General features: G+C 41.5%; 1 protein-coding gene across 12 annotated transcripts in view; it reads right to left on the bottom strand.

Moving 5' to 3' along the window:
- ST3GAL3 (ST3 beta-galactoside alpha-2,3-sialyltransferase 3) overlaps nucleotides 1-27,341 on the bottom strand; it is a 177,841-nt gene that overhangs the window by 68,132 nt on the left and 82,368 nt on the right. For all 12 annotated transcript variants that reach the window (XM_066192672.1, XM_066192668.1, XM_066192674.1 and 9 more), the window contains one exon: nucleotides 2,084-2,178. In XM_066192672.1, the coding sequence (XP_066048769.1) occupies nucleotides 2,084-2,178 (95 nt within the window). The remainder of the gene's footprint in view (nucleotides 1-2,083; nucleotides 2,179-27,341) is intronic.

Below are 27,341 nucleotides of genomic sequence, written 5' to 3'. Positions count from 1 at the left end.
AAACAAACAAAAAGCTATTTTGCACTTGGAATAGATCACAGTGACTTAAAAACCAGCAGGTGATAATCACCACAGTTCTCAGCAAGTTCTCTTCCCGTTACCATCCCAGCTGCAGTCAGTGTCTATAAACACCAACCACCTTTCTCAGCGTGATGCACGTCGGAAATCCCAGCTGACAGTCACGGGGCTGCCTAACACACAGAGCAGAGCTCCTGCCCCGTCTGTTTCAACACAGCCACGTCTCTCTACACTTTTTCAGCCACCCTGACCACTCCTTTTCCCATGCACATCCCAGCTCTGAGAGTCTTCACCTTGACTGAGGTCCACGCTGCCTGCCCGGATCATTTGTTAGGGTATCATTAGATTGCCCTGACTGAAAGCCCTAATGAGGTGCTGATCCCATCATCCAATCAGTCGTCTGAGCCCAAATGCATCCTACGGGACAGCCAGAAAAGACTGATGCAAGAATTCCAAGTGATGTGTAACATGAAAGGGCGCCACTCGCATCGCTAGGACTCACAGCCTGTCAGCACGGCCATTAGAAATCCGGGGCTACACAGATTTGTAATTCAACCGTCCCACACACAGAACTTGCTTCAGACTGAAATTTGGCACAAAATTCAGTCCCAGGAGGGTGTTAAAAAAATAACCTATTCAACAGTTTCAGTCCCATGGCTTCAGCTCGCAGCCATTTAAATAATGGCAATTTCTCATTTGTCTTTTTAACTGAGGAAATCCAATATAAAACACCAGATTTACATAACATTGCAGTGGTGATACAAGCTGGCAACAAACCCAGAGAGAAGGCTGCCAGAGCCGTTCTGTCATTCCCTTTTGGTGAATTTCTCCGTTTGGATTCAGTTTAATGGAATGATTTTTATTAGGTCTAGCTGACATCACATGTAACCTGCAAATCCCACCTCTACAGTGGCCAGGCACCTTGCCCTAGCTTTATACACCTTGTACGCTGGTTAGAAGGGGACAAGCCCTCCTGTGGTCACAGCAGCCTCCCACTTGTGCTGCCGCTGTCAGTTCTTTGCTGCAAACTCTGCTGGCTGATTTAGAGGACAGTAATTAGCTTCCTATTGAGCTGCAAAAGACTGACTGGACAAGGCATGGACAAAACAAAGAAGGGAACTGATGCAAGCCAAAAGCAATTTGTCAGTAGAGCCTTTGATTTGATCAGAGATTATTCAGACAACTACCACACCTGCTTCTAGGGAGAAAGACAGAGCCAAGCTTTCTGTGGCTGCAGTCCTTTCTCCACCAGGTATTTCAATTCCTACAGGATTCTCTGTAATCTTGAATTTGTCAGTGGAAAAAAATTCTTCCAAATTGATGCAATGCCACAAAAACTTCTTAAATACACAGAACCTCAGATAGTCTGCAGCAAATCTGCTCCACCACCACTTGTGATAGCACATGTGGGACAGGTAGGAGCTTGTCATCCCAAAACAGATCATCTTGGGGGTGGGCTACTGGCTCCCATCTCATCCACCAGCCACCACTCCTGCTTTCTCGTAGCACATCTGAGACACAGCCCCTGCTGCCTTGCTCCAGCTGGAGGACAGGGCATATTAAAATTATCATCAAAGCATCTGAACATACTTTCCTTGCTTGTTATGTAAGTAAATAAGCAGCCCAACTATAAAATTCTATGAGAAGAAAATGAAGATTTGTGTCAGTGGTCAAGCCCAAGGCATCTTTTCTGTTTTTTAGAGAATTACTGACTTAAAGGTACTTCAAACCAGTTCTGAACTCTCTGCTGCTGTCAGCAAAGCTGCTACAAGGTCCTCCGTCAGTCAATATCAAAATGCTTCTTCAAGAATGTGGTCGTTGGTCGAAGTTGCCATTGCTGCACTGATTCTCCACATGTCTAAACCATCTTCCCTAAGGCCAGCCTCCGAGGTCCACGGTACGGAAGTAAAAACCCTGCTGCATTTCTGAGAGCTACATTTACAATAATTCTCTCAAACAGGGGAAATGAGCCCAAAGGACCACCTGAGTTTTAAAAACAGAAAAGAAAATGGGCCAAGCACCTGCAGAACCACCTTCTTTTCCAACAGCTGCAGTTTTCTCATACCTTGTCCTTTAATTCCAAAGGGGGGTACGAAGTCCCTGATACGTGCCCATTTTCTGAAGGAATCATCCAAGAACATTGGTGCCGGCTTCGAGAACCTGAAAAAACAAAAATGAGAAAGAAATTAATTCCTGAACTAGGAAAGATAAACTTCTGCAGGAATGTTGAGAGAATCCATACCTAAGTGCTGATTCTACATTGTCACTGGCAACAGATTAATGTGGAAGATTTTACTTTTACCCAAAGATGACTGCAGTGAAATAAACCTGTCAAAATTTGTGCCACAAGGACACTCAAATCACTCAAGTTGTGAACTTAGCAATCACTTCCACTCAACAATTTAGAACAGCCCCAGTACTGTTTGGCTATTAGCTATTAATTTAGCTACAATAAATTGTAAATTGCAAGCAGGGTTTAGGCAGTTTAACTTCCAGCTTTGTGAGCCCAAGCCAGTTTATGTGCTGTCTGTGTGACCGTGTGAGGAGTCTGCTTTGGCCTCACTTGTGCACATACACAGCAGCTATCACCACACAGGGAAGAAAGAAAACAGTTCAGGAGATCATGAAGCAGCTTGTAGTTTACAGAGAAAGGAAATGGAAATTCAGTGCCTTCTTCTACATACATTAACATATAAATGATTCAAGAGAGGCCCCTGCCAAACCAAACAGTTATGATCTATCCAGAATCCCTTACAAAAGAGAGACCTAGTCCTTCTTAACCATGTCATTATGGAAATACATTATCCTAATTATACCCTCAACACACAAATGCAGCAGCTAGTAAAAATTTGTCTCTTCTAGAAATGATTACTACAGCGGGCAGAAAAAAGGAAACAATTAGCAAATATAGAAACATTAACTTCCATATGGGACCATTTCTGAGTCTATCAAGTATACTAGAAAGTATGCTAATACTATTAGTAATCTGTTCATTCAATCATATCAAAACAGTAGCAGAGATGTTCTGGATCAAAATCAATCCCACCACGAAAAGGAATGTACTACATGTTCAGAGCCAGAGAAAGCACCTCCACTACAGAGCAAGGTACATGATCCTGAAATAGATCCAGTTGGGCCAACCTACACATGGCAGCAGGACAGATGTAACCCATGGGTTTAGCTTTCCCTTCAGGCTGTTTCTGTACTCAGCATGGAACTCTTACAGCAATCAGATAACCTTTGGACTTGAACTACCTGATCTAGGATAAACTCATCTACACTATGCCACAGCCAGGTACAGAGCAACAATTTCAAACAGCAGCACAGTAAGGAAAGGATGGAATGAAATCTAAATTATAAACTGATCAAAGTGAAGTCCTATCATAGATGCCCAGTAAATCACAAATGCAGAAATCTATGGAAAGGGGAGACCAAGAGAATTTAACAAAAAAAGACAACTCAGATTCATCCATGCATACTGCTTCACATCCACTCATGCAATCTTTAATAAGATCATTTATAACCATAAAAGCAAGATGCACAGATGACATGGTTGATCTAGAAGGAAAGGAATGTTTTTCCAGAGCTGAGAATACAAAAGCATTTATATAACTTTATCTGGGAAAAGGTGGAGGAGGTATGTTAGATATATTAGAGCTTCTGAAGTTTTTAAGTAAAAACACCCCACAGGCCTATTTAAAAACAAATAAAGAACAATACAGCATTAACTGTAACACATTTACTCTGGAAATATCCTAAAAACTTCAATAACCTGACAAATTAGTTCAATGTTTTCTCACCCATCTTGGTGCACCAAAATATAATTATTATGTTTCCCTGGGGGGGTTACCAGGGACTTATCTTCAACTCCTTCCAACATCAACAGAAGGAATCTTTGCAGGACTGTCATGCAATGCAAGAGCTTTTATAAGCTGAAGGGCTACAGCATAGATGTTCACAGCACTTCCTTTACAGCCACACCTAGAACCCAGCAGAAGCCAGGTCCCACAGAGTGGTGCCTGTTCTCCCCACGCAGCAGCTGCAGTCAGGGTTGACAGCACTGCCTGGGGCTCCCCAGCACCTCGGGGCTGCTTTGTAAGGTCACCAAGCTACTCTGGTTGCTGCTGTGACATGTAGTCTCCAGGAAAAACTTGGATGATTCAGAAAATGCATATATGAGCAGGTTTTATTCTCTTCTTAAGAAACAAGGGGATTCAAGAGGTACAGTGTAAATAAAACCTTTGCTAGCTCAGTTCACCTGTTCAAAAGCATTGCATGAGAAAGAAGGTACAGGCTGTAAATTCTGGCCTAACTCAGAAGCTGATGTTATTTATACATGCAAATAACTGGCCTGTTGCAAGTGATACACCTGGAAAATACAATTTACAGTAGTCTGATGTGGAATAAGGAGTGCCTCTCCCTAATGCAGATTCCCATTTACAAGGTGCCTGGTAAAACCAGGAGGGAAGTCAGATCCTTCTAAGACTCCCCTGGACCCCAGGAGAGCTCCCAAAACTAGCTGAAGCTCAAGGCATGACTGATCTAGTGCTCTATAGTATTGCTTCTGCATGTGACAACCAGGGCACCAAAGTGATGCCAAAGAAAGGGTGAAATGATCATTGGCCTTTTTATTGTACTTGCCACAAGTAAATACAATACAAATAGGGACTTTTCTAGCAAAGAACACAAAAGCCTTAGACTAGCTACTATTATTTGGTAATATTTAATACTCCTGTATACAGGGCCAGGGAAATGGACGTTTAACTCATACTTTTGCTTCATTTAAGAAGGAGGAAGAACGGTTTTGGTGAAATATTATATCCATATGGGAAAAAAGGGAGCAAGATAGAAGATATTTTGCTCCCGTAAATCTTGAAAGTAATTCCGTTTTGGAAATATTAAGAAATTATGAATGCTGTAAGCTCATGTGCTTTGCCACCTCAATAAATCAGAGCAAGCCAGAACTGATGTCCAGCAGTGACAGGGAAATGCTGTCTGCCAGACTCTCCAGGAGCATGGCTGTTCTGTCTCAGCTCTGAACTGCATCTGGCGTATTCCAGGGCCCTTCAGGAAATATCAGGATTTGCCTCAAACAGGCCATGGGACTGCTCTCTGCAGAGCACCTAAAATACATTCCAAGGAATGCAGGGGAGTTTGTCAAACAGAAAAAGCAAATGTTTCTGAATGATGTTAAAACTCTGCATGTACTGAGCAGCTTGGTATGGGATGCTGCATTTTGCCTGTCACAGCTGCCTAAAGGCACGTTGGCTTCACTGGCAACCACAGCTCCAGACACAAAGCAGGTTTGGCCTCCTTCAGAAAATGGCACAGAAAGTGAAAGTTTCCAGTTTTCAAATTTAAATTTTAAGCACTTCCTCGCTACTCCACTCCAAATTCCAGAACAGAAATAATGCAATCTCATTGCATGTGACAGCCTGAAAAGTTGAGGAATTTGGCTTCTTGTGGCACACACTTATGACCTGTGTAATTTGAGAGAGAAATGCCAAGTATCTACAATCTCTAGTTTGAATGGCATACCCTGCTAAAACACAAATGACATCTAAATGGACTAAATGCTTGACATGATAATTGTGAGGTACAAAACAAATCTCTCCCCGTTCTCAAGTTTGAATTCCTCATACAAAGACATTAATAAAATCTCTAACAATTTGTCACCATGCACAGCAAAAGGAAGCGAGTGTTCTGCCAGAAACTGTTCTTAAACAGGAATCTATAATCACACAAAAATGTGATATATATTTGTTCCTTGGGACTCTGGCTTATGTGACAAAACATTAAATTTCCAGTTTTTTCCTCCCTGACAAGAAGAGTTGTGACCCCGAACCATTTCTGAAGGCTCAGCAAGCCTGCCAGAAGCTCCCCGGCCAAGTTTTTCGGCCATTCCATTTTGTCCCTGATACTGAGACCACTTCACAGCTACTTCTCTTTGATGAGCACTGAGGTGCTCAGCATAAGCAGCTCTAACTTCCCAAAGTATCTTGCAGTCACTATGCAAGGTAACTATGGGACAATTTAATCTTGACTAGAATCTGCTCCCTAGTCCTTATCTTCAGCTTTCCAGGCAATTAATACATAAATGTGTAGAAGATAAAAAGCTACATCTCAGAAAAAGTAAAACAAATAAACTGATTTATGTGTCTTTGGCTTTAATGAGGAGGGATGAAGAAAAGGTGAAGTTTCTGAATGAGTAAAGGAGAAGATGGCACCACATTTCTAAGGGACCACGACACTAAGGAAAGGCAGACTGACAGCTGCTAAGCTCCACTGTGAGCTTGTATTTCAGATATTCCTTTTTTAAACATCCTCCTTTAAGCTGACCTACACATTTGTTTATTCTTTAATTAAGGAGAATCGGTAGTGCTAGAAAACCGAAAGCTGAAAGAAAAAAATCTCAAACAGTGCTAGAATCTAATGCCGTGCAAAATCTGCACAGTGCTTTTGTAAACGGGCAGGAACGGCTTATTTCTCTTTTTTTAAACCATACAAATAAATAATTTATTTCTTCTGGCACGACTTCTATCTTCTGTTTGCTGATGATCAAAAGCATCCATGGTTAGACAGAAGGCACAAAATCCACCAATGTTATTAATTAAATACAAACTGAAGCCCTTGAGTGCTGAATCATTAGCCCTGACAAAGGTATTTATGGAGGGAGAAAATCCAAACTAACCTTTTCCTTTTTCCTTACTGAGACCTAGATGTATGCTGTCTCCCTTGCCTCCCTTCTCTGGGGAGCAGCATAGTATGTTAGCATAGAAACGAGGAGGTTTGTGACATCCTGATTTTACATTTCTTATTGACATTAATCCTCTGTCAAAAATCCAAGCAGCACAAAGATTCCTCAAGGAGCTGAAAAATTTAAGAAACCGCATTAATGAGGATTAACCCCATCCCACAACCAACATACTACTTTTCCTATATCAGCAAATGAGCCCCCTCAAAAAGGATAGCAAGAAGAATATCTTTAACAGCAGAGATCAGGCCAAAAATTAAGTTGATCTTAACAAACTGCAGAAGTCTAAAATAAAATAATATGGTACAGACAACTTAGCACTGAGGAATAGCTGGTCAGAGCACCCTACCAGTGCCATTTGAGACCACCTAACTCTTTTGCAAGAGAGTGTGATCCAGAGATGCCCACCCATCTTCTCCCATGCTCTTTGTGCCTACAGGCCCTTGAGTGTATCTGCAGTTGTCTCTCTCTGGCTGCAAAGGCCTCAGTTGCTTGGCCACTCCCCACACTGACGCCACTGAATTACGCAGCAGTACAACAGTGCTCTGCAGTAAATGTCACCACCACTCCAAAAAGATGACTTTGAACGGGATTTATTCCATAAGCAAAGGAAAGGGCCGGTAAAATCACTGAACCAAAACCCTAGAGACCGTGTAGCAGTTATCCCTGTCTACTTCCCTGGGAATGATTGCTCTGTACCTTTGAGGCACTCTGGAACATCTTCAGCCTTCTTGCTCTCTGCTCTCCATCACCTAGGAGGTTGTTTAAACTCATCAGTGCAGACTTTTTCTCATTGCCTGCTCATTGTTCTATTTAGAGCTGGACCAGCTGCTCCAAGATATATCTTAAAAGGCCCCCATCCTCTGTGCTGTGGTTCATACAAAGAACATTGTTACACTCTTGGAAAGATAAACATCCTATCATGAATGAAAAATGTAACTATTACAGCTGTAAAACCTGTTAAATACTCAACTTTATTCAAGATCAGAAAGCATCAACTCAAGGAACATGTCCAATTCTGGGCCTCATGTGAAAAAGATCTAAGATCTAGAAAACGTGATGTTCGAGGAAAGCTAGAAAAAAAATTAGTTTGTTTAGTTAAAAAAAAACAAACCTGGAAGAGGACATGATAAGCCATTAAATACTACAAGGCTGCTGCAAAAGAGAAAGACAGAATCTCTATATCCCTGGTAAAGAGAAGTAGTAACACTGGTCCTAAAATGCAGCAAAGAAAACAAAATCATTAAAAAAAATGCTTCTTATGCTTGGGATCATTACACATCAAAATCTACTGTCTGGACATGGGTTACAGAGCTCACATCAACTACACCGGTTTCTGATTTGACTGTATTATTTTTAACAAGTTTATATCTATTAAACACCAGTTAGCCATAGCTGTGCCTACTTTTAAGAGGGAAATGCAAATAGATGATCTTTTGAAGCTTTGCACAGGCCTATTTAATCTAAAACCACTTTCATACTGGACTATCATTGCTAGGAGGCGACCAAGTAGCCAAGCTACAGTCTGCTGCAGCTGGGAATCAAGAGCTGCCCTTTAGGCTCCTTGCACTTCTTAAGTATTTCTTTTCATATATGGTAATCAAATTTCAGTGCAATCACTGTAGATAAGCAACACATGTATTTTTCCAGCCTGCTGCCTGCCAAGAGTGCTTTCTGTTTGCACCCCACACCTTTGTGATAAACAGGAAGACACGTAAAGTTTAACCTTTCTGGAGTCATTAATGTCTTGGGCTTATGGCACCACCAAGGCACAAAATAAAGAATGATTTAATATTGGCTCAGTCCCTCCTGCTCACTGACTGTGTTCTGACATGCATAAAGTCCAACAAAGTGTCCCGAGCAGCTTACCTATATATTGCAATTAATCACGGGGACTGGAAAAGTTTTGAGATAAACTAAATATTAAAGACAAAAAGAAATCAGTTTGCCTGCTCTGATGAAATCCTCACACTTTCCCACTGATTCTCCAAATATTTCAGAGAAAAAACCACACATGCATGCACAAAAATAACAAGAAGCTTGGTTTAAAGGTTGGCTTCCTCTTGGGGAAAAAAAAAAACCAAAACCAAACCAAACCCAAAAAACAACAAAACTATAAAATTCAGACCAAGCAGAAACTTTGTCCTGACCTGCCTCATGGAGCAGCTTACAAGACAACATGCAAAATTTGTCATTGTTCTCAAAACTCTCTAATACCAAAACACAATTATGCAAGGGTGAAAAGCTAACTTCTCAATAACACAAGGTTCTGTTAGTTTAAAAACCAGTCTTCTAACATCATTTCAATGTCATAGCTTGTTTCTCACGTGTTATTGTCAATGATGCAAGATTGAATTACAGCTCATTTTTCCTACAAAAAGCCAGGTGGGGGGTTCAAGAACTCTGAGGGAGCACTGAGCCAAATAGATGAGATTATGTGATATTTGAAAACATGATGAAGGTGAGCGAAAGCAGACTGCAATTACTGCCTGAGTTTCCAAAGCCTTCTGTGCAAACAAAAAATGAGATGAAGAGGGAAGGTGAAAGGTCCAAAACTTCTCCCAAGAAGAAAGAGTCAGCTCCCACAGAAGATGCCAGCCAGCAACTCTGCCAGTTGGCCAGACTTTAGTACAATTATGTTCCTGTTAATATTCCGCTGAAAGAGGAAGTGGATTGTGCTTTCTAATGAACACCAATTGGAGAGCACTCATGTAGGGTCAGCTGCTGTGCAACACTGCACTCCCAAAAGGCAGGGGATCTGCGAGATCTCTTTTTTTCTGGTGAAGATCTAACACATTTGAGAAGACTGCAGAGGATGGGCACAGTTCCCAACACGGATCTGTTGTCTTTCATCACACTAATTAACCACTCTGTTAAACACAGTGACTGTGTTTTCTTACAAGTGACGTTACTTTCATAAAGCCAACTTAATGTTCTCTTTATCCTTCTTGCAGAGAGAAGTTAATCCCTGTCATTGCCACTCACTGCTCATTCTTGCCACCACTGGCCATGTTTAACTGTCCTGAGCTGCCAGCAGTCTTATGGTGGAGCACGACAAATGGCATTTCTATTTCAAAAGCCTCTGATCTCATTTTCTCCTACCACATTATTTAATGTATATGCCTATCTTGAGGTTATCCTACTGTATCAGACCAATCTTCAGATTACAAATCATTGGAGGGAATAGTAAAATTTTGAGTGGCCTTTGTACAAGTAATTATGTCACCGCAGAAGGAGCCTGGAACACTCAACACTGTAAAGAAACTGCTATATATGTAGGGAACAGGACGGTGATGAAAAAGAGCCTTTCACCCTCAGCTAAACCAAAAATGCACATATTGCTCAGCACAGCCAAGCACAGAACAGATGTGAGCGCTCTTGATGTACAGCACAGGGGACACGGCACAGAAGGGAAAGAGCTGCTGAGACTAATGAACAACTAAGTACAAAATGAGTGTGACTTGATCTTAGTACAAACAGGTAAAGACAAAAATAAGGCCACCAATGTTTAAAAAAATCCAGAACAGCTTTTTTATGGAAGCTAATGAACACAGGAAAACACAACAGATTACTTGATGTGAAGCTTGGTCATTTTATGAAAGGGGTTGTACAATTTGGTGTCTGCATAGACAGAAGACTGGAGTTCATAATTAATTCAGTTTCTGAATGCCTGATGTTTATTTACCTCTGGCCTGTAACTCTTATCCAGGTGAAAAATCCACTTGGAGCAAAAATTCCCTGCATAAATCTTACTGGAGTGAGGATGCTGGTAGAAGAAATGTCAATGTTTTGGTAATTGTAACTGAAATAGATGGGTTGATCTGAGTGAAAAGAGTCTTTAATTTTTTCAAGGCTCATATACTTCTGGAATGACCAATGCCATTTTAGAAGCTAGACAAAAAAAAATCCTATTAACACGATATGGAAAACATTAGTCTGTTGTGAAATACACATAGCATTAACAGAAGTCTTGTGAGCTCTTCTGATTTTCTTACACGTAGGACAACATTCTGAAAAGTTCTACGGGACACAGTTCCTCATATCATACTCCTGGGAGAATCTCAGCCTTCATGTTAGAAAAATCCCACAGCAAATAAAAAAATATTTTTCTAGATTTATAGTTGGAAATGAGAGCTCAATAACTAATAAATACTCAGAAACCTGAGGAGGAGTAAAAAGAAACCATTATTTTTCAACTGCATGAGATTTCTGCCCTGACTCATTATTACTGACTATTTGCAGGTTGTAGTTCTCATCAGTGCAACCCCCTACAGTGACTTCAAGGTGATCCAGAGAAGGTTTCCCCAATGAAAATGCAGGCAAGGGACAAGCTGTCTTTCACACACCAACAGGAAATGAGAGGAAAACAGTAAAAGTGAGGGAAAAAAGTCTGCAGAAGCTATTACTCTGACAGCTTCCCACAGCACACAAGACAGGCAGATAATTAAACACAAAAAAAAACAAAGACAAGAAATTAATCTTCTTTGCACACCACAAATTGATGCTCAAAGACAATTACACAGATAGTCCACTGCGATGTTTCTTACAATTTTTTGCCAGTTATTTTCAAAAGATCTTTTTTTAAGTTATCACAATGTGGATTTCATCTGAAAAATTGGCATAGCAATGACCATATCAAATCAGGTCTGCAGTTCATTTGAGAAAACAGGAAGACATGAACTAGAAATGAGGACAAAATTTGTAGCGGGAACAAGAAGGGACTGAAAGCATAGGAGGTGTTGGGCAAACATAGGAGATGCTGGGCAAGCACAGTCCTCTCCGAACACCTTGAAATTGGACAGTGATTTTTGGCTGGAATCCACAGCATGGCTTGCACCATTCAGCAGATGGACATCCTGACTTTAAAAACTGAGAGAGTGGAAATGTTCTCCATTGCACAAATTCCTAAGGCCTAAACAATTTAGCTTGTCATGCTCCTTCTTGTAGGAAGTTGTTTAAGGAACGGTTGTGTGATTTTCAAGCTTGCCAAGAAGTCAAAGCAGCATCATTCATCCAATCAGAGAATAAGCTTATTTCCTTCCATCACGTGAAACAGGATAATGTAGCTTTAAGTGCCATCTCCTAGGTACAGCCACCAGACATGCATTTGTAGAATGTACACACACACACACAAAACCCCATTACTATCAGAATAATTTCACTTGCTGAAAAACAGTTACAGATAGATCACAAAGCTGCTATTAATGAGATCCATATCAATCTCAATGGGAAAAATTCCAGATGCATTTCTGTTTCTCTGCTGCAGAATAGACTTCACATTGTAGTGCAGGACAAAGTGGGGGCAGCCAGTTGTTACTATTTAAGATACAGACAGAGGCTTTTTCTTCCTTTAACCAGATGCAAAAACCTCCAAGGATTTCACTGAAAGCCTGACCAAAAAAAAGCCAAAAGCCCAAGTGGAAAGAGTGTTTTCAGAGGGACCTGTCCCCCTAGGTGCCAGAAGGTACTTCTGTAACTGGAGATAATGCTTGATAGAGTTGACACGGACCTCATGCCCAGTTCCATGTAGTTTTCTGGCTCCTCTGTCACCTTATTAATTCCAGCCCTTAGTCTAAGAGTGGTGATCTGTAAAGTAACATGCATAAAAATCTTCCAGATAATATCAGCACTTTTTAATATACGCCTCTCCCCTTTGGTCCCATGGATTCAAAAATAAACAAGTACTTTAACAAAACAAGGGTAAGACTCTGAGCTTGTAAAACCTCTTTCTAGGTACTGTTTCCAGAGATAAGACACAGAGACTGGACACTGAAGAGTTTCCATGCGAGAGGCCACCTGACAAAACCAAAAGGATTTACTGACTCACAGAGCAAGTGGGTGCTGTGGAGAAAGCTGCAAACAGTGACAGCACAGACAGCTACATCCTTTCCTCATCCCACACAGAAAGTGTCTAGCTTGAGTTAGAGATTAGGCAGGGAAAAGAAACTGGAGGTGAGACTTGACTACTCAATGAACTTAAGAACCACAACCCATGTGGACTTCTCCCGTCCTACCTGAAAAGCTGGTGTGAAAAATAAGGCCTGTCCTTCCAGCCAGCACATTCACTGGCCTCACCCAACCAGGGCCCTCTGCTCTGCTGTGTCCCCATGTCCAAATCCGTCACACATCTGGCAAGAGACTGTGCAGCAACAACAGCACCCACAGCAGTAACTTCAAAGGACTCTGCCAAGAGGCTTGATGGATACCTGAAGCACAAGGTATGCTCTTAAAAGCCTGCCCTCTAAAATGCTATAAATCTCCTGGAAGAACTGATATTCCCCCCGACTCACTCATCAAAGCAGAGACACCCTCCCAGTTCTTATTGCTCCACTTGAAGTGGTACAACAGTCCTCCTCATTCCGGGAATGGAGTTTTTCAATGAGATAGTTCATTTCAACAAGTTCCCATAAGAAAAAACTGCAGAAAAAAGGATACTGCTGGTTTATGCATTTGAGATTTATGTAAGTCACTGAAATAAGTGGTAAATATTATTAGCTACTAAAGGAAATGGTTATGGTGAAGATGAGGGGATAAAAACCTCACACAAAAATGCCTTCTCTTTCAGTATCCTTGATAGAGAAAGCACTTCTCCTACAGCTGTGGGAAAGAAAACAAGACACAACGGCTGAAGTTAAAATTACACATCTTTGGCTGTTATCAAAGGGAGCTACAGCACATGGACAAAGTGCAGTCTGCGTGATTCCAATTCCAAACCAAAGAAACGCTGCAGGCATATTCAGCATCGACATTTGTATTTGCTCCTGAATATTACAAAGAGCAGTGAATATTGCTGATCTGCCACTTTTGTCCCAGTAGCAATGTTTAATTGCGTCAACTGCATTCAGCCTTTGTAGAAAGCATCAATAAGTTCACTCCTACAATTGATACTCTCCCAGTGACCCCTCAGGCAAACCAACATGAAGCAGCTCCAGTGTGCAGCACTGCCAGCTGACACAGAAATCCTGCCACACCCTGGAGTTTTCCATACCCTTAGAGCGTGGGTGGAACAAAGTACAGAGAGTAACTCAGCATCTCCGTGAATCCATCAGAGAGACACAAAAGAATCATAGAATCATTTAGGTTGGAAAAGACCTCTAGGATCGAGTCCAACCATTATCCCAGTCCTCCCAAGGTCACCACTAAACCATGTCCCCAAGTGCCACATATAAATGTCTTTTAGCTCCCTCCAGGGATGTGACTCCACTATCTCTCTAGGCAGCGCATTCCACTGCTTTGTTTTGGTGGAGAAATTTTCCTAATATCTAATCTAAATCTCCCCTGGCACAACTTGAGGCCATTTCCTCTTGTCCTGGAGAAGAGGACACCCACCACACTAGGACATCCTGGACAGAGTCATGAGGTTCCCTCTGAGCCTTCTTTTCTCTAGGCTAAACACCCCCAAGTCCCTCAGCAGCTCCTCACAGAACTTGACTCTAGAGCCTCCACCAGCTAGTCTCTGCCTCAGCCTGGAATTCAGTCTATTCACTGTATTTTCTTAGCATCATCTGGTTTGGGTTTTTCCCCCTCATTCTTTTGTTTGCCCACTTAGTTTGTCTAACCACTTAGATGGCACTCCACAGACAATTACTTTCAATTTATATCTGTCACAGACAAGTTGTTCTGTGTTTTCTTTCTGCTTCTTAAAAGTATTAAACTTTTCTCTACAGACATTTTGGAAGCAGACACACTTGGTGTGACAGGGCAAGAAATCTCTCCATTAAAATGACAAATTGCACTCATTTTGTTCTCATTTAATCTTACTTTTAACAAAACAATCACCTTGTTAAGAAAAACTGAAAAAAAGGCATGAAAGCTCTCAGCCTGTAAAGTGAAGGCTTTGAAATGCACTGGCAAAGAAAATGAAGACCATAATATAAATGACGAGTAATCTTAATCACCAACTATTTCTCATATCTTTTTGTCTTAAGTACCTCTACCCTCCAATAAATCTAAAAATCCTTAGTAGCTTCTTTGAACTTACAGAGGTACAATAGAACAAATAACAAGAAAGCTATGCTTCAAGTCACTAAATAAATAAAGAGAGAAATAATGGCAATCAGTAATAACTCTTTTTTTCCCCACTGCTGTAAGAAAATCCTATAAAATGTGGTGACTGCCCTTCAAAATTTTTCCCAAATCGTTATTTTTCTAAAAATAAGTTCCCCATATTAACTTACAGTAGTTTAAAAAAAGTTAAAGCCCACAACACAATCTAACTCAGGATATTCTTAATATTCTCTTTTCTTGTCTAAACAGGAAAGTTGAAGAACTACATTAGCCAAGTATCTGCTGATCTCAATGACAAGAGAAGTAACAGATTTGCATTAGCCAGCAAAATAGCAATGCTGTTGGCCAAAAAGAGAACTTCCCACAAGTATTTATGGGTGCTCTTAGGGCAAGTGTTCAGAGACAGCTGTGGAGTGAAAAAGCAGTACAGGATGATCCCACATTACTCTCTCTGCCTCTGTAATGCTCATGGCTCAGCCCTCCTAAATGGTACCTTTCCACTGGACATTTTGCTTTCCCTGAACTGCAGACTGAGTGCACTTGGCTGTGACATTCACAAGCAACACCACTATAAAACCTGCAGATTCTCACATCAATGCTGTGTAAACGTCACTGTCTAAACCACAGACTACAAGGGACTAAAGATTTTCTGAGACAATCAGCATTTTGTCGAATTCAAGAGCAACTGCGTGGTCTTCTCAACAGCTTACTCATGTTACCATACTTGTCTTGTAGCAATTATTTCTGAGTCTTCCCCGTGCGTGTTTTCCCACCATGACAACCTGATACATGCTCTGCAGCAATGGTTTTCATTTTAATATCTTCGCCAGTCATGGAGTGAATCAAATTGACAGCCCCTCTGCTGATACCAAGCTTTAGAGGCAGCAGAACAGGTCCACTCCTGTCAATTTTTATCAGCTGATCTTTGAAAATGGTGCCCCTAGTTAGAGGGATTAGTATCTCCCTGAAAATAGGTATTAGGAGTAAAAAATACAAGAGCAGCTCTAGTAGAAATACAAATAGGCTGATGTGCAGGACTACCAACTAATTGCTTCCAAACCTGCCTGGGGCCAGCACAGCTTTGGAGAATCTTTAACACTTAGAGGGAGCTTTCATTCCATGGCTATTTACTTCTTTTGATACCAAGAGCAGGCTGAATGTGTGCAAAGCACAAATCTGAACAAACTGCCTGCTCTAATCCCTGTTATCACCCACTGAAAGCTATCGTGGACACTTCTTGAAATGCACGTGAAGAGCCTGGACTGAGGGCAGTGACCTTGAGGCACCGAACTGTGCCAGCACCAGCCACCAACACCAACCCCAGGACAGGCACAGGGATTAGAGCTGTGCTCTCCTGGTAATTACAGATACTGCACCAGAACTGGTTGTCTCTCAGGAAGGGGGGGAAAAAAAGTGTTGTTTGATTTTTCACTTGGGATTATTTTTTTAAGAATTCATCAGCTTGATTGCCCAGCAGTAAGGAAAATCCTTCCTAAGGATGCGAGTGAGACTGTGCTGGGGCAGATCAGAGTTCAAAATCTCTTTCCCAAAAATGGCAATAAATGGATGTCCAAGGTAAAGCAAGAACAGGGCAAAGAGATAAAATATTTCCTCCCTAACATTCACACAGCTTTCAAACATTTTCAGCTGAGTGGATTTCCTGAGCTTGATGTGGTTTGTCTAATCAGCAACCCCCCTTTCCCTCCCAGCAATGGATCCCTCCTCCAAATGTTTGTCCAGACTCCTCTGGAATTTGTACAGACAATTTGCAGCTGTCACATGCTTTGGCAAGGAATTGCCCAGGTATCCGACCTGATGCACGAAGAACTGAATCTTTTTTGTTCTGATGCATGTAAGTAGAAACACATTATGCAGAAAGACTGTATCAATGATTTTTCCCTTCAACTTTTTTTTCCCTGTAGTAAAAGCCAAAGGTAAATTCAATGCAGCTCAACCAGAAGACCCCCCACAAAAGATCATATCTCCTTCCAGCTGCCTCAGCAATCACATTGTCCCCTACCTCTCAATCCCTCTTTGCCCTCAAGGTCTTCCCTTACTCTGCCTTTGGGATTTGACATTACCAAGCCTGAAGAAAATTTTGTTTCATGCAGGTCTCATCTGGGAAGTACACCCCACCTCTGCACAACAGAAGTCTTATCATCAATTTATTATGTTCCTCATGCATTCTCATACTGTATCTCCTAAAGCTTCCAACTGGCTCCCCTGATGTCTGCCTGAAAACACTTGCTCCTACCCAAGAAGGGTAGCACCTTCTCCTTTTTGGCCTGGCAGACCACACAGCAACATTTAAATTGCAAAGTACTGCAGGCGGTATTGCCTCTGTCATCTCATAAGGAGTCCAGCCTCCTCTGTGTTCACAGAGGACAGCTTTTCCTAAGATCTTTGCTAAGATGGCTGGGAAGTTTCAGATTTATGGCCTGTGACTGAAAAGCTCTCTCTGTACATTGTAGTTCCTGACAGGACTATTACAAATTCCAGGGAAGGACATGGACTTGCTGGAGCAAGTCTAGAGAAAGGCCACAAAGATGATAAAGGGCTGGAGCGTTCAAGGGTAGGCTGGACGGGGCTTGGATTAACCTGTTCTAGTGGAAGGGGTCTGTGGCAGGGGTGAGTGGAACTAGATGATCTTTAAGGTCCCTTCCAACCCAAATCATTGTATGGTTCAATGATCTGTATAGGACTGAAGGGCCATACACATACAGTAAACCCCAGCTGCTTTTTGGAAACAGAACACACGCACAGAAACCATGACAGACTCAGGAAAAGGTCTGAGCTTCCAGTTGGTGAAAAACATGAAGTCACTATATCCACAGACTGCACTGGACAAGAAATAGCAATTATGGCAGCTACCAACTGCTTCAAGAGCTCCTTTCCCGCTCTTTCGAGAGGGCCAATGTTTGTCAGCAGCTGCACACAAGGAGTCAAACACCAGCTTTCAAAAAGGCATATTTCATTCGGAGATGAGGTCTGTCCAGACACAAATGACAAAGAGCCACATTGCTCCTCTTTAGCTTTTGCTAGCGTGGGAATGAAGCTCAGACACACGAAAACTTCCTCCAGAGCAAAGTCCTGCAGCTGTCAAAGAACTGGCATGTGAACAAGTCAGGCAAAGGAAGAAGAGAAGTGCTACTACAACCCTGGCCAACTGAGCAACTTTAGAGTCTCAATCTGACAGCACAAAAGTAGGTGACCATAGAGACACACTCTCACTTTTCTGTACAGCTTTGACTTGGACATTCACATGGTGTCCCTATGGACCTGCAGGAAGTACAGGAATAGTATGCTTTGATCCAGCAATAATGACTTAAAACCCAGTCTTGTGTGGGAAGTGTTGACAAATTACCTCTGGTAGACACCAAAATCACTCAAACAGTTAACTGAGATTAGATTAGCTGGCAGGTTTGGAAAAAGGCTACGAATAAGATGTGTGCAGCCGCACATGTTTTTACTCAATTAGATGACAGTGGGACATGTATTACTTCAAACATCAAGGCAAAACCAAATCAGATAAGCAATCCCACCTAAAACAAAAACCAGCAACATACTTCCCACAAATGCAAAATGACTTTGTGCTACGCCATAGTGGAATAAACTGACCAGAGACCCAGTTTCTTCCCAACCCCAATCAGCTTCAAAATCCATATGTTAAAGAGCAAGAATTCACATTCTTCATACTTTAAAAAAAATCTACTGTAACTATAGAAGTCTTATTACTTCTATATTAGTATTAGTTTATGATGTTACATCCCTCCTTCAGATACTGTCTCAGTAAAGTGTATAACATGAGAGTAGTTTGAAACATGATCTATTTCCATTTAATTGAAAGCCAAGAAGGTTTAACATTAATGTAATTTACCACTTTTCTGACTTTCACTAAATTGTACACACCTATGGTTACCTCCTTTGCAAACTAAATGCACCACATTTTTGTCCATACAAAATCTGTCCTTCCTAGACAGACATGCTATGATTTTATTTTGGAGAAGATCAGAAACCAGATGTGAAGTAGATTTGCAGACACGTAGGTCTTCTCTACCACTACCTCCACTTAGCAGAGGGTAAGAGGAAGAGCCTCTTACCAGGACCAGTGCCTGAGCACTTCGGGCTGCTTCTAATGGAGGCTTTACAGATCTGCTGTGAAAGAGCTCCTGAAGGACCTGTGAAGGAGTGCAGTGAAAAAACACATTTTGAGAAGAGCCAGCTTGACAGTGGTAAAGGCTGTTGGCTGAAGGAACCTAAAAGACCACCAGTTTTAATTTGTCACATTTCTTCCACCCCCTCCTGTAAAGTCACATCACATCAGCTCAGAAAACATCACCAGGAAGACATAACAAGAAAAGTCACAAACACAAGATTCCACAGACAATGGGACCGGCTCTCTGGTGACTTGGACTAGAGAGTTTACTTTATAAAACCATATTTCAGAGTCACACCTCTAGGGTCTGCTTGGAACCCATCTGAGAGTAGTCCTTGAAGCTCAGCAGTGAAGCAAGTAAAAAGAAGAAAGGGAGAACAAAACACTTGTAAATGGAAGGGGAAAAACAGAGAGAAGGCAGCATAAGGAAAGCACAATGAATTGTCATAAGTGATGCAACAGGTCACAGCAAAGAAGATAAGGGCACTGAATTGTGAGATTTGAGCCACCACAAAAACAGTAAAACTTCAAATATGTTCACACTGCATCACACTGAATTACAGGAGTTGTGCTAAGCTCTGTCATACCATGGTCACCTAGATGTTTCAAGGTCTATTTTTGGCATTCCTTTTAAAGAGTTTTCCTAGTAGAGCATATTTATTGTGTTGTGGTGTTTTGCCAACTCTATTGGCAAGTTTAGGTAATATATTTGTTTCTTTTGTTCCTGCAGCTGAAAGTCTGCTTTTAATGAGAGATTGCCCATTTTGGTTAGCAGCTCAATCTTTACATTCTTAAACCTCTTTAAAATTCCTGGATATATACAGTCTAGGATGGGTGATTTAGCACTGATTAGTTTAGTGGTGTGAGAGAGACCAGAGACACTGACCAGAGATATTTTACTGTTCTGAAGTTAGTTCCTCAGCACACGAGGCTTGAAAGCCGAAAAATAGGAGAGCAGCTTTACAAATTGCAACAGAGAGGAGAGCTAAAGCTTCAATCAGATACACTCTATCCTTCACCTCCTTCCTGTCTGTACAAATGAAAACAAAATGCCTCAAACTTACAAAAAATACTTGCTATTATGGGCAGAAGCATGACGAAGAATCCACCCTCCAAGCAGTTTTAGTGACAGCTTCCGTAGTAGTCTACATCTTGATCAATGGGGTTCTTTTTAAATGATTAGCAAGGGTGTAATTAAGGAAACTGAAGGAAGAAAGATAACTCAAAAGATGAATGAGGCCTTTATTCAGGGTATCAGAGATGGGGCACAGGCCGTATGACAAGCAAAGATGAGGGTCCTGGTGGGCAAGGTGAGCATGAGCCAGGGTTGCGCCCTTGCGGCAACGGCAGCCAGCAGCCCCCAGGGTGGGGAGACCCTTCCCCTGGCTCAGCACCAGGGGGGCTCTGCTGCAGGGCTGGGGCACTGCTGGGCTCCCCTCTACAGAGACACACATTGGAACAAGTCCAGCGAGCTAAGATGATTAAAGGATTGGGGCATCTGCCACGAGGGGAGGCTGAGAGAGCTGGGATTGTTCAGCCTTGAGCAGAGAAGGCTCAGGGGGCTCTGATCAGTGTGCTTAAACACCTGACAGGGGCAGTCAAGCAGGCAGAGAGACTCTTCTCAGAGGTGCATAATACACAGGGCAATGGGAAAAAAACCTGAAATACAAGAAATTCCATTGGAAATAATAATACTGCTAGGATGGTCAAAGATGGGAACAGGCTGCACAGAGAGGTTGTTCGAACACAACTGAGCATAGTCCTGAGCAACCTGTTGCAGCTGACCCCACTTTGAGCAGGGGTTTGGATTAGGTCATCTCCAGAGGTCCCTGCCCACCCCACCTAGTCAGTGATGCTGTGATCCTTCCCCCCCTGAACCAAGGAACAATAAAATTGCAAGAGCTCAATTCCTATCCAGGTCAAATCTCAGAAACAAGGGTCTGCTAAAACCCCATTTTATACGAATGCTGTAATTCCTGCTGACCTCAATCAGCCTAATCAAGTGGTAAGATTACAAAATGAAAAAAAAGGCTTTAATTTGATCATTACTTGTAGCTATTCCATTGACCTAATGCTTGGCCACAAAGAGCTCATGAAAACTGGATTAATGCATAAAAATAGAGGAATTCATCCTCTGGAAATCACAGTTGAAATTTGACATTCAACAAAACTGGAAATCTGTAGCTGTAATGTCATCCCATTGCTAATGGGCATAAAACATGGTATAAAAAACATAAGGATAATTTGATCAACCGAAGTGTTTGACATTTATTCAAAGCTCTCCTATGCATACAAACACCCAACACCATTCCACACCTTCACAGTTTAAGTGGAGTTGTAGGACACATAAATAAGTTAGCAACAGAGCTGTGTGACACAACTGTCTGTGTTGGGACCATCAGGACTATGGTACAGCCAGCAGTGCTGCTGCAGGCAAGGACAAAAGGACAGTCACAGAGCAGAGATTAAAAGAACAAGAAAGCCCAGCATGTCCAGTGAGCGTGCACATTATGCTGTTGCTTAAAATGTTAACTTGTGTTGCAAAGGAAACAGATAGTAAGTGACAACTATTTCTCCCTAATGTTTTGATTTTATTTTTTTAAGCTACCATTCAGCACAGTCATCTGACCAACTACAGAATCATGCAACTAACATAAGCTTTTACAGCTAACAAACATAAATAGGAAAGATGCTTGTCTTTCATGATTGAGTCAAATTAGTAATTCAACAATCCCTGTATTAGTCAAGGCTCCCCAACAGCCTCATGAAGTGTAGCAATTGGTAGAGAGGTCAGAAATTTGAAAACTATGTGCCCAGATATGTGATCTGGTTTCATAATTTATACCCAGGAGCCATGCTGAATGATGAACCAGAGCATTTCTTGATTACTAACACACCATGGGAGCAATAGGGACTTCAGTTTATCTGATCTGAGGCCTCTTTTCTACATCATTTCAGCATCAGTCCAGCTGATCCGACAAAAGGTATGAGCAAGAGAGTGGAGAACAGAAAGCGCAGCCAGCACTTGGCGGCTAGATGGCAGATTTTATTCTCCACAAGTATTATCAAAGCATGAGTCCAAAAAGCACTTAGAGGCCAGAGCCTCCTAGGCATGAAAGAATCTGTGAACAAAGAGTGGGTAGCTCACTTAGGACTATAAAAATCCCAGACAGAATCCTTCTGATGAGGCCAAGGCTCCTGACAACAAAAACACCACAACTCAGTGATTTAGGAAAGGCTGGCAAACCCATTAATTACTCCTGCTTCTGTAATCCACAGGGCACAGAAGTGCCCTTCCTCCAGAAATTTGTCCCTCTTGCTTCCCAGCAGCCATCCTAGAGTGGGCCCTGTTATCTCCTTCTGAAAGCATCTTAGACTCCTTAGCCCTCACTTCACTTTCTTTCCCTGTCCAAAAGAGGGAGGAAGCTGAACTTAGTCCTTTGCCTGCTTGCAAAGTAGGAACCAAGTAAATTTACTCTTAAATCATCTATAACTTGGACTATTTTCTCTTGAATAATTCTATGCCAAGAGTGACTCAGAAATTATTTTGAGATAAGTTTTATCAAACTGTTCATTACCCCATTTGAAGAGATGGTCAGCACGAAAAATGCCTTTCCATCACTGTGTGAAATTTTGTGCTTTAGCAGCTTTCAGTCATAGAGGTCAACATTTTCAAAATAGGCTACCCAGAATTCAGTTTTCTAAGGCAATTTAAGTAAAATAAGTCTATAAAACTTTGGCCTGGATTTCTGAGTTATTGAATGCATTCGTCTCTCACAGCTCTGTAGCATATATAGCTAAAAAAAAAAGGAGAGACTAGGTTCATAAAACATGGATATAGACTAAACTTTGGAAATGTTGGTTTAAAGTCAAGGATCTGAAACTGATCACAAAAGAAACTGGAGTCAGCTTGTGAAAATATTTTCTGCGGATTTTTTCTTAGCACATTTATGCCACAGCAATATAAAGCATCATGCACACAGCAAAGATTTATTGAGTTATACCTTCATTGGGCACATTCTTCTCTCTCTTTTAAAATAAATTTTAAAAACCAACATTAATATTACACTGCAGTGGGGGATCCATGCCTACAAATGGCTCCTTTTTGAAGCATAATCCATAATGGATGTGCTTTTAATAAGCACCTTAGACACTGCAAAAATGTCACCAAAAGTACTAATGGACTGTTGAATGTCTGCTATGAAATACACTGACTGCTTCCACAGACCTCTGCTAATGCTTATTTTCCTACATAATTCCTAGTGCTTGCAGGGGTGTGACACACACTGACTATTGCTCTGGTACCTCAGCTGGCTTCCTTCCTCCTGTAAGCACATTTTATAGCACTTGCAGGAGATGTGTGCTTTAGGAAAAAATTAAATCTATACTTTTCTATGGCACAGGTCCCAGCATGTAGAGCTCTTATGCTTGTAATTGAATTATTCTAGCTTCCCCTTCACTCTTCCAGATACCAAAGCACAGACATAACTGGGCTTTTTTTTATTTACCTCTTCACTGTAGGCAAAGGAAGACAGTAAATTCAGAGTTGTATCACTTAAACTCAGATGGTACAAGCACTACAGAAAACATTGACATACCACATTAAATTAGCACCTTATAAGAATTCCCATTATTGGTCTTTTCTATTCTGCTTAGTTCAAGGAGTAGAACACTACACTGAACCAACACAGGCAAGAAGAAAATCTCTTCACTTTCCCTCTGGTCAAGAGGTTTTGCCAGTTGTCTGCAAATCGAAATGCAAGAAAGGTAAGGGGTTCTCTTCCCTCCTCATCAATGTAGTTCAGAGCATCTGGAAATGAAAATTGTGAGAAGAAATAGCAAAGGCAGCAAAGGATTCAACATTTACAAATTTTCCATGAGGCTGAACTGTAACTTTTATAGCCTCTATTCTATTAGTACCATGGTTGCCTTACAATGATTTCCATCACTGTTACGCACTTCTATTACTCGTTAATAAAATGTGGTTTTACTCTTCTGTAATGCCCAGACTTGTCCTTCAGGATGCTGACAATACATTAGACTGCACCGTCCTCTGATAAATGAGCACAACTGAGAAACACAACATAAAACCCAGTGGATACTCCAACCCACCTCGAAGTCAGAGACCTCGCGGCACATCCACATTATGTAACACAGAGTTGTGCTGCTGAGACAAGCTGGCATGCACAAACACACTGAGGTAGCAGCCTAGTCCCCAAAGCAGGAGAGCCATCTCAGAGAGAATAAAGCTACCCACAAGGCTTATGAGCTCTGGCACAAGAGCCACAGATGAGCTTCCCCTCCTTCCAAAGGCAGGTTCATGCCCACCATTTCATGCTTAGTGTATGCATTACATAGCATGCTGCTCAAACTTACCACGTTCAAACTTGTAGGGCCCACTGTGGCAACATCTGACAGACAGAGATTATGTAATTCAAATCTAGTTTCTTTTTCCTTCAGTCAGACAGATGAGCTCTCTTCTGCCTTGTTTTTCCCCTAGTCCTGGGTACCCACATACAAGGATTAAATAATTCTGAACATTATACAGGAAAGCATAATCTAATAATTTATCTTTCCAATTAAATCCACTACAGGCTTGCAAACAGCTTGTGTGAGCTGTCAGAATGTTCCCAGATTTCCTTGGAAAGACAAAAAGGTTTTACGTTTAACTCAGCTAACAGTTAAGTGGTTGGCAGTAACTGTCCACAGAGCCCTGCAGAGGCCAATAAGCCTGAATTTAATAGAGTGGAAAAGAGGGAGTTACTGAAAGGCAGAAGATCTTGTCACTAAAAGTATGACAAATGAGAAGGATGAACTTAATAGCAGTTTTACGAGAGACTAAAAGAAGCGATACAAGTGTAAACAAGAGGAGAAAGCAGCACATTACCTAAATAATACTAAAAAGAGAAAGTCCCAGCTCAGGGTTCAGCTATGTGAAGAGAAGGCTGCTTGCTGGTTTTTTGTAGATCAGTTTTGGAGCAGAATCCCATGGGTTATGTCTCTACATGGCTATACTCTTTGAGTTACATTTAGCAATCCAGTCTTGTTATTTAGCAACACAGACTTGCTGATTCATACAAGCTAACCCAGAACAAAGTGTTTGGATTCTCTTTTCCTGTTAAAGTCTTTGTTATTTACTGCCTGCAAGACTGCACTGAAGTTCCAGCCAAAACTCATTTCTGCTGTTTCCAATGTACATTCCAAATACAAAAAACATGGCATCACATCAAATGTTAAAGTAAGATCATTATCATCCAGCTGCCAAATAGTTCCTTACAGGTTCAGAGGCAGACAGTTACAGAAATCATGAACAGTGGCTCAGCAGAATGAGCTGACAAGTGTTTTCATACTTGTAGTATCGCACTGCAGTATCACAGCATACCGGGAGACATGGTGGTCTAGAGAATAAATAGATTTTACCATGGAAGGAAAAGGATAGATAAGGCAGTGGCTCATAACTCCAGAGCTACCCAAAGAGCACAGTGTGCAAAACTGCAAAAACAGGCAGAAAGATTCTGCACAGAAAGGGCAGAATAACCTTTTGCCAGCAGAACAACCCAGTAGCCTCCAGAAATGTTACTCACAATGTTAATCACCGCAGAGTCGAGGATGAAAGCTGAGGTCCTATTGTGCTGTGCAGCATAAAACCATGGACCAGCCCATGCAAAACATCTGTCATTTATTTGGACAGACAAGGCAAAGGCAATATAAATCTCACAGAGAAAGGGAACTGCACAATGATAGTAGTTATTTTAGCTCCATAGTTGAGGAACAGGTTTAGGTCAGAATGAAACAACACAATGAGAAGAAACTAAGGCAATGCTACAAGGGTAATTTTAATGAAACACTGTAATTGAAGAAAACCTGGAAAGTTCTAAGGCAGTTCTAGGAAATAAAGCCAGAAAGGCCTTAGAATAAAGATGTAAATGAGTCATTTGGCAAATTTAAGGAAGTTCAGACTGAAATGCTGAATTCCACAGTCCAGCCACCTTCAGGATTTGTTTGAATTTCTTTGTATCTATTTAGCTGTTGCAGTTCTTTAAACTCTCCTAAACCCAAGGTGACCTTTAAAAAAACCTAAACAGCACAACCCAAAAAATTTGCCAGCACATACAAACATATTCTAAAACACGCTGTCCGGAACAAAGAGTCTTCAGAACAGGGCACCAACTGGTCTCTATAATAAGCCATGAGCAACAGTCTGCTGGGAAACAAATCAGCTCACTGCATTTCAGCAGAATGAAGGTGGCTGTCGAGCTCCAGGGGTGATGTTAACTGTAGGGTCTTTTCCTGAGCAATGCTTCCTGGAAACCCACTGGTTTATACCTGCTAGTGGGAACTGAGAGGATTTCCAAGGCCTAGGAGGCAAAGCTTTGCAGTGGCTCACTACAAACCACCAAAGTACTCCTTGTGCTCCCTTGAAACGCCCCAGAGAGCCTGAACCCTCTGGTCCACCAGCACGTGCTCTCTTATTTTTCTCTGCTGCCTCTGAGTCCTCCCATTCCATCCAAAACTCCCCCAAAAAACTGAGAAGAGAGATCTGTCTCAGGTTCTTATCTATACCATTACTGTGCTTTGGGAAGCCTACAGACAGCTAAGCTCAGCTAGGAAGCAGTATGACTGCGACTAATGCACACTGGATATGCTTCCTGACACAGGATTTACAAACTGTTGTAGGAGACTTTAAAATGTTGTGAACAGCAAAGGTTACCATCTTATTTAGAGAAAAAAGTAAACAGAGATGTAGCCCAAGAGAGATAAAGGAGGGACACAATCTGTGTGACACAATCTCCACCCACACAAAAAGGCAGATGGAGCCAAAAGAAGAGCTCTGAGGACAAAAATGAGAAAAGGAGGGAAGTGATTACCTTGCATGTGAGAGATAACAGCCTAGGCACTATGGCACAGAACAAATCCTGGGATACCAGATAGAGAAAAAGCATCTTCTTCCCTAGCACTGCAGTGAAACGCAGCATTATGCAGTCAGAGTATTGAAGAGCTGACACCTGGCTTCCACAGTCAAGATGAGTCTCCAAAATCTCCAAGCAGCAGATGAAATGAAGATATTGATGCCAGATATATTCAGAAGTTTGCATTTGGCTAATTTTATGCTTTGTTTTGTAGCTATTTCCAGGCTACTGGTCAAGAATTTCAACTGTGATTTGCTGGAGAAATCAGGTTAGTTTTTTTAAATTTTGTTTAGTGGTCTGACGTGAAGAGGGTGAACTGTAATCCACAAAAAAACCTCTAATCCAAACCCAAAATAAAATGTAGCAGACAAACCCTCTCAACACTTACAAACTGGAACAAACTTGGAAACCTCTCCTCCTGTGTGTCTAACTCTCTAGTTGACATGCCAAGTCTTGGGTATTAAAAGAAACACCTCAGTAGCCGCTGAAAGTCAGT

Source organism: Chamaea fasciata, unplaced genomic scaffold, assembly GCF_029207755.1.
Source record: "Chamaea fasciata isolate MVZ Bird 193981 ecotype frontalis unplaced genomic scaffold, bChaFas1.0.hap1 SCAF_10, whole genome shotgun sequence".
Lineage (NCBI taxonomy): Eukaryota > Metazoa > Chordata > Aves > Passeriformes > Sylviidae > Chamaea > Chamaea fasciata.
This window is presented reverse-complemented; position numbering and strand designations above follow the sequence as displayed.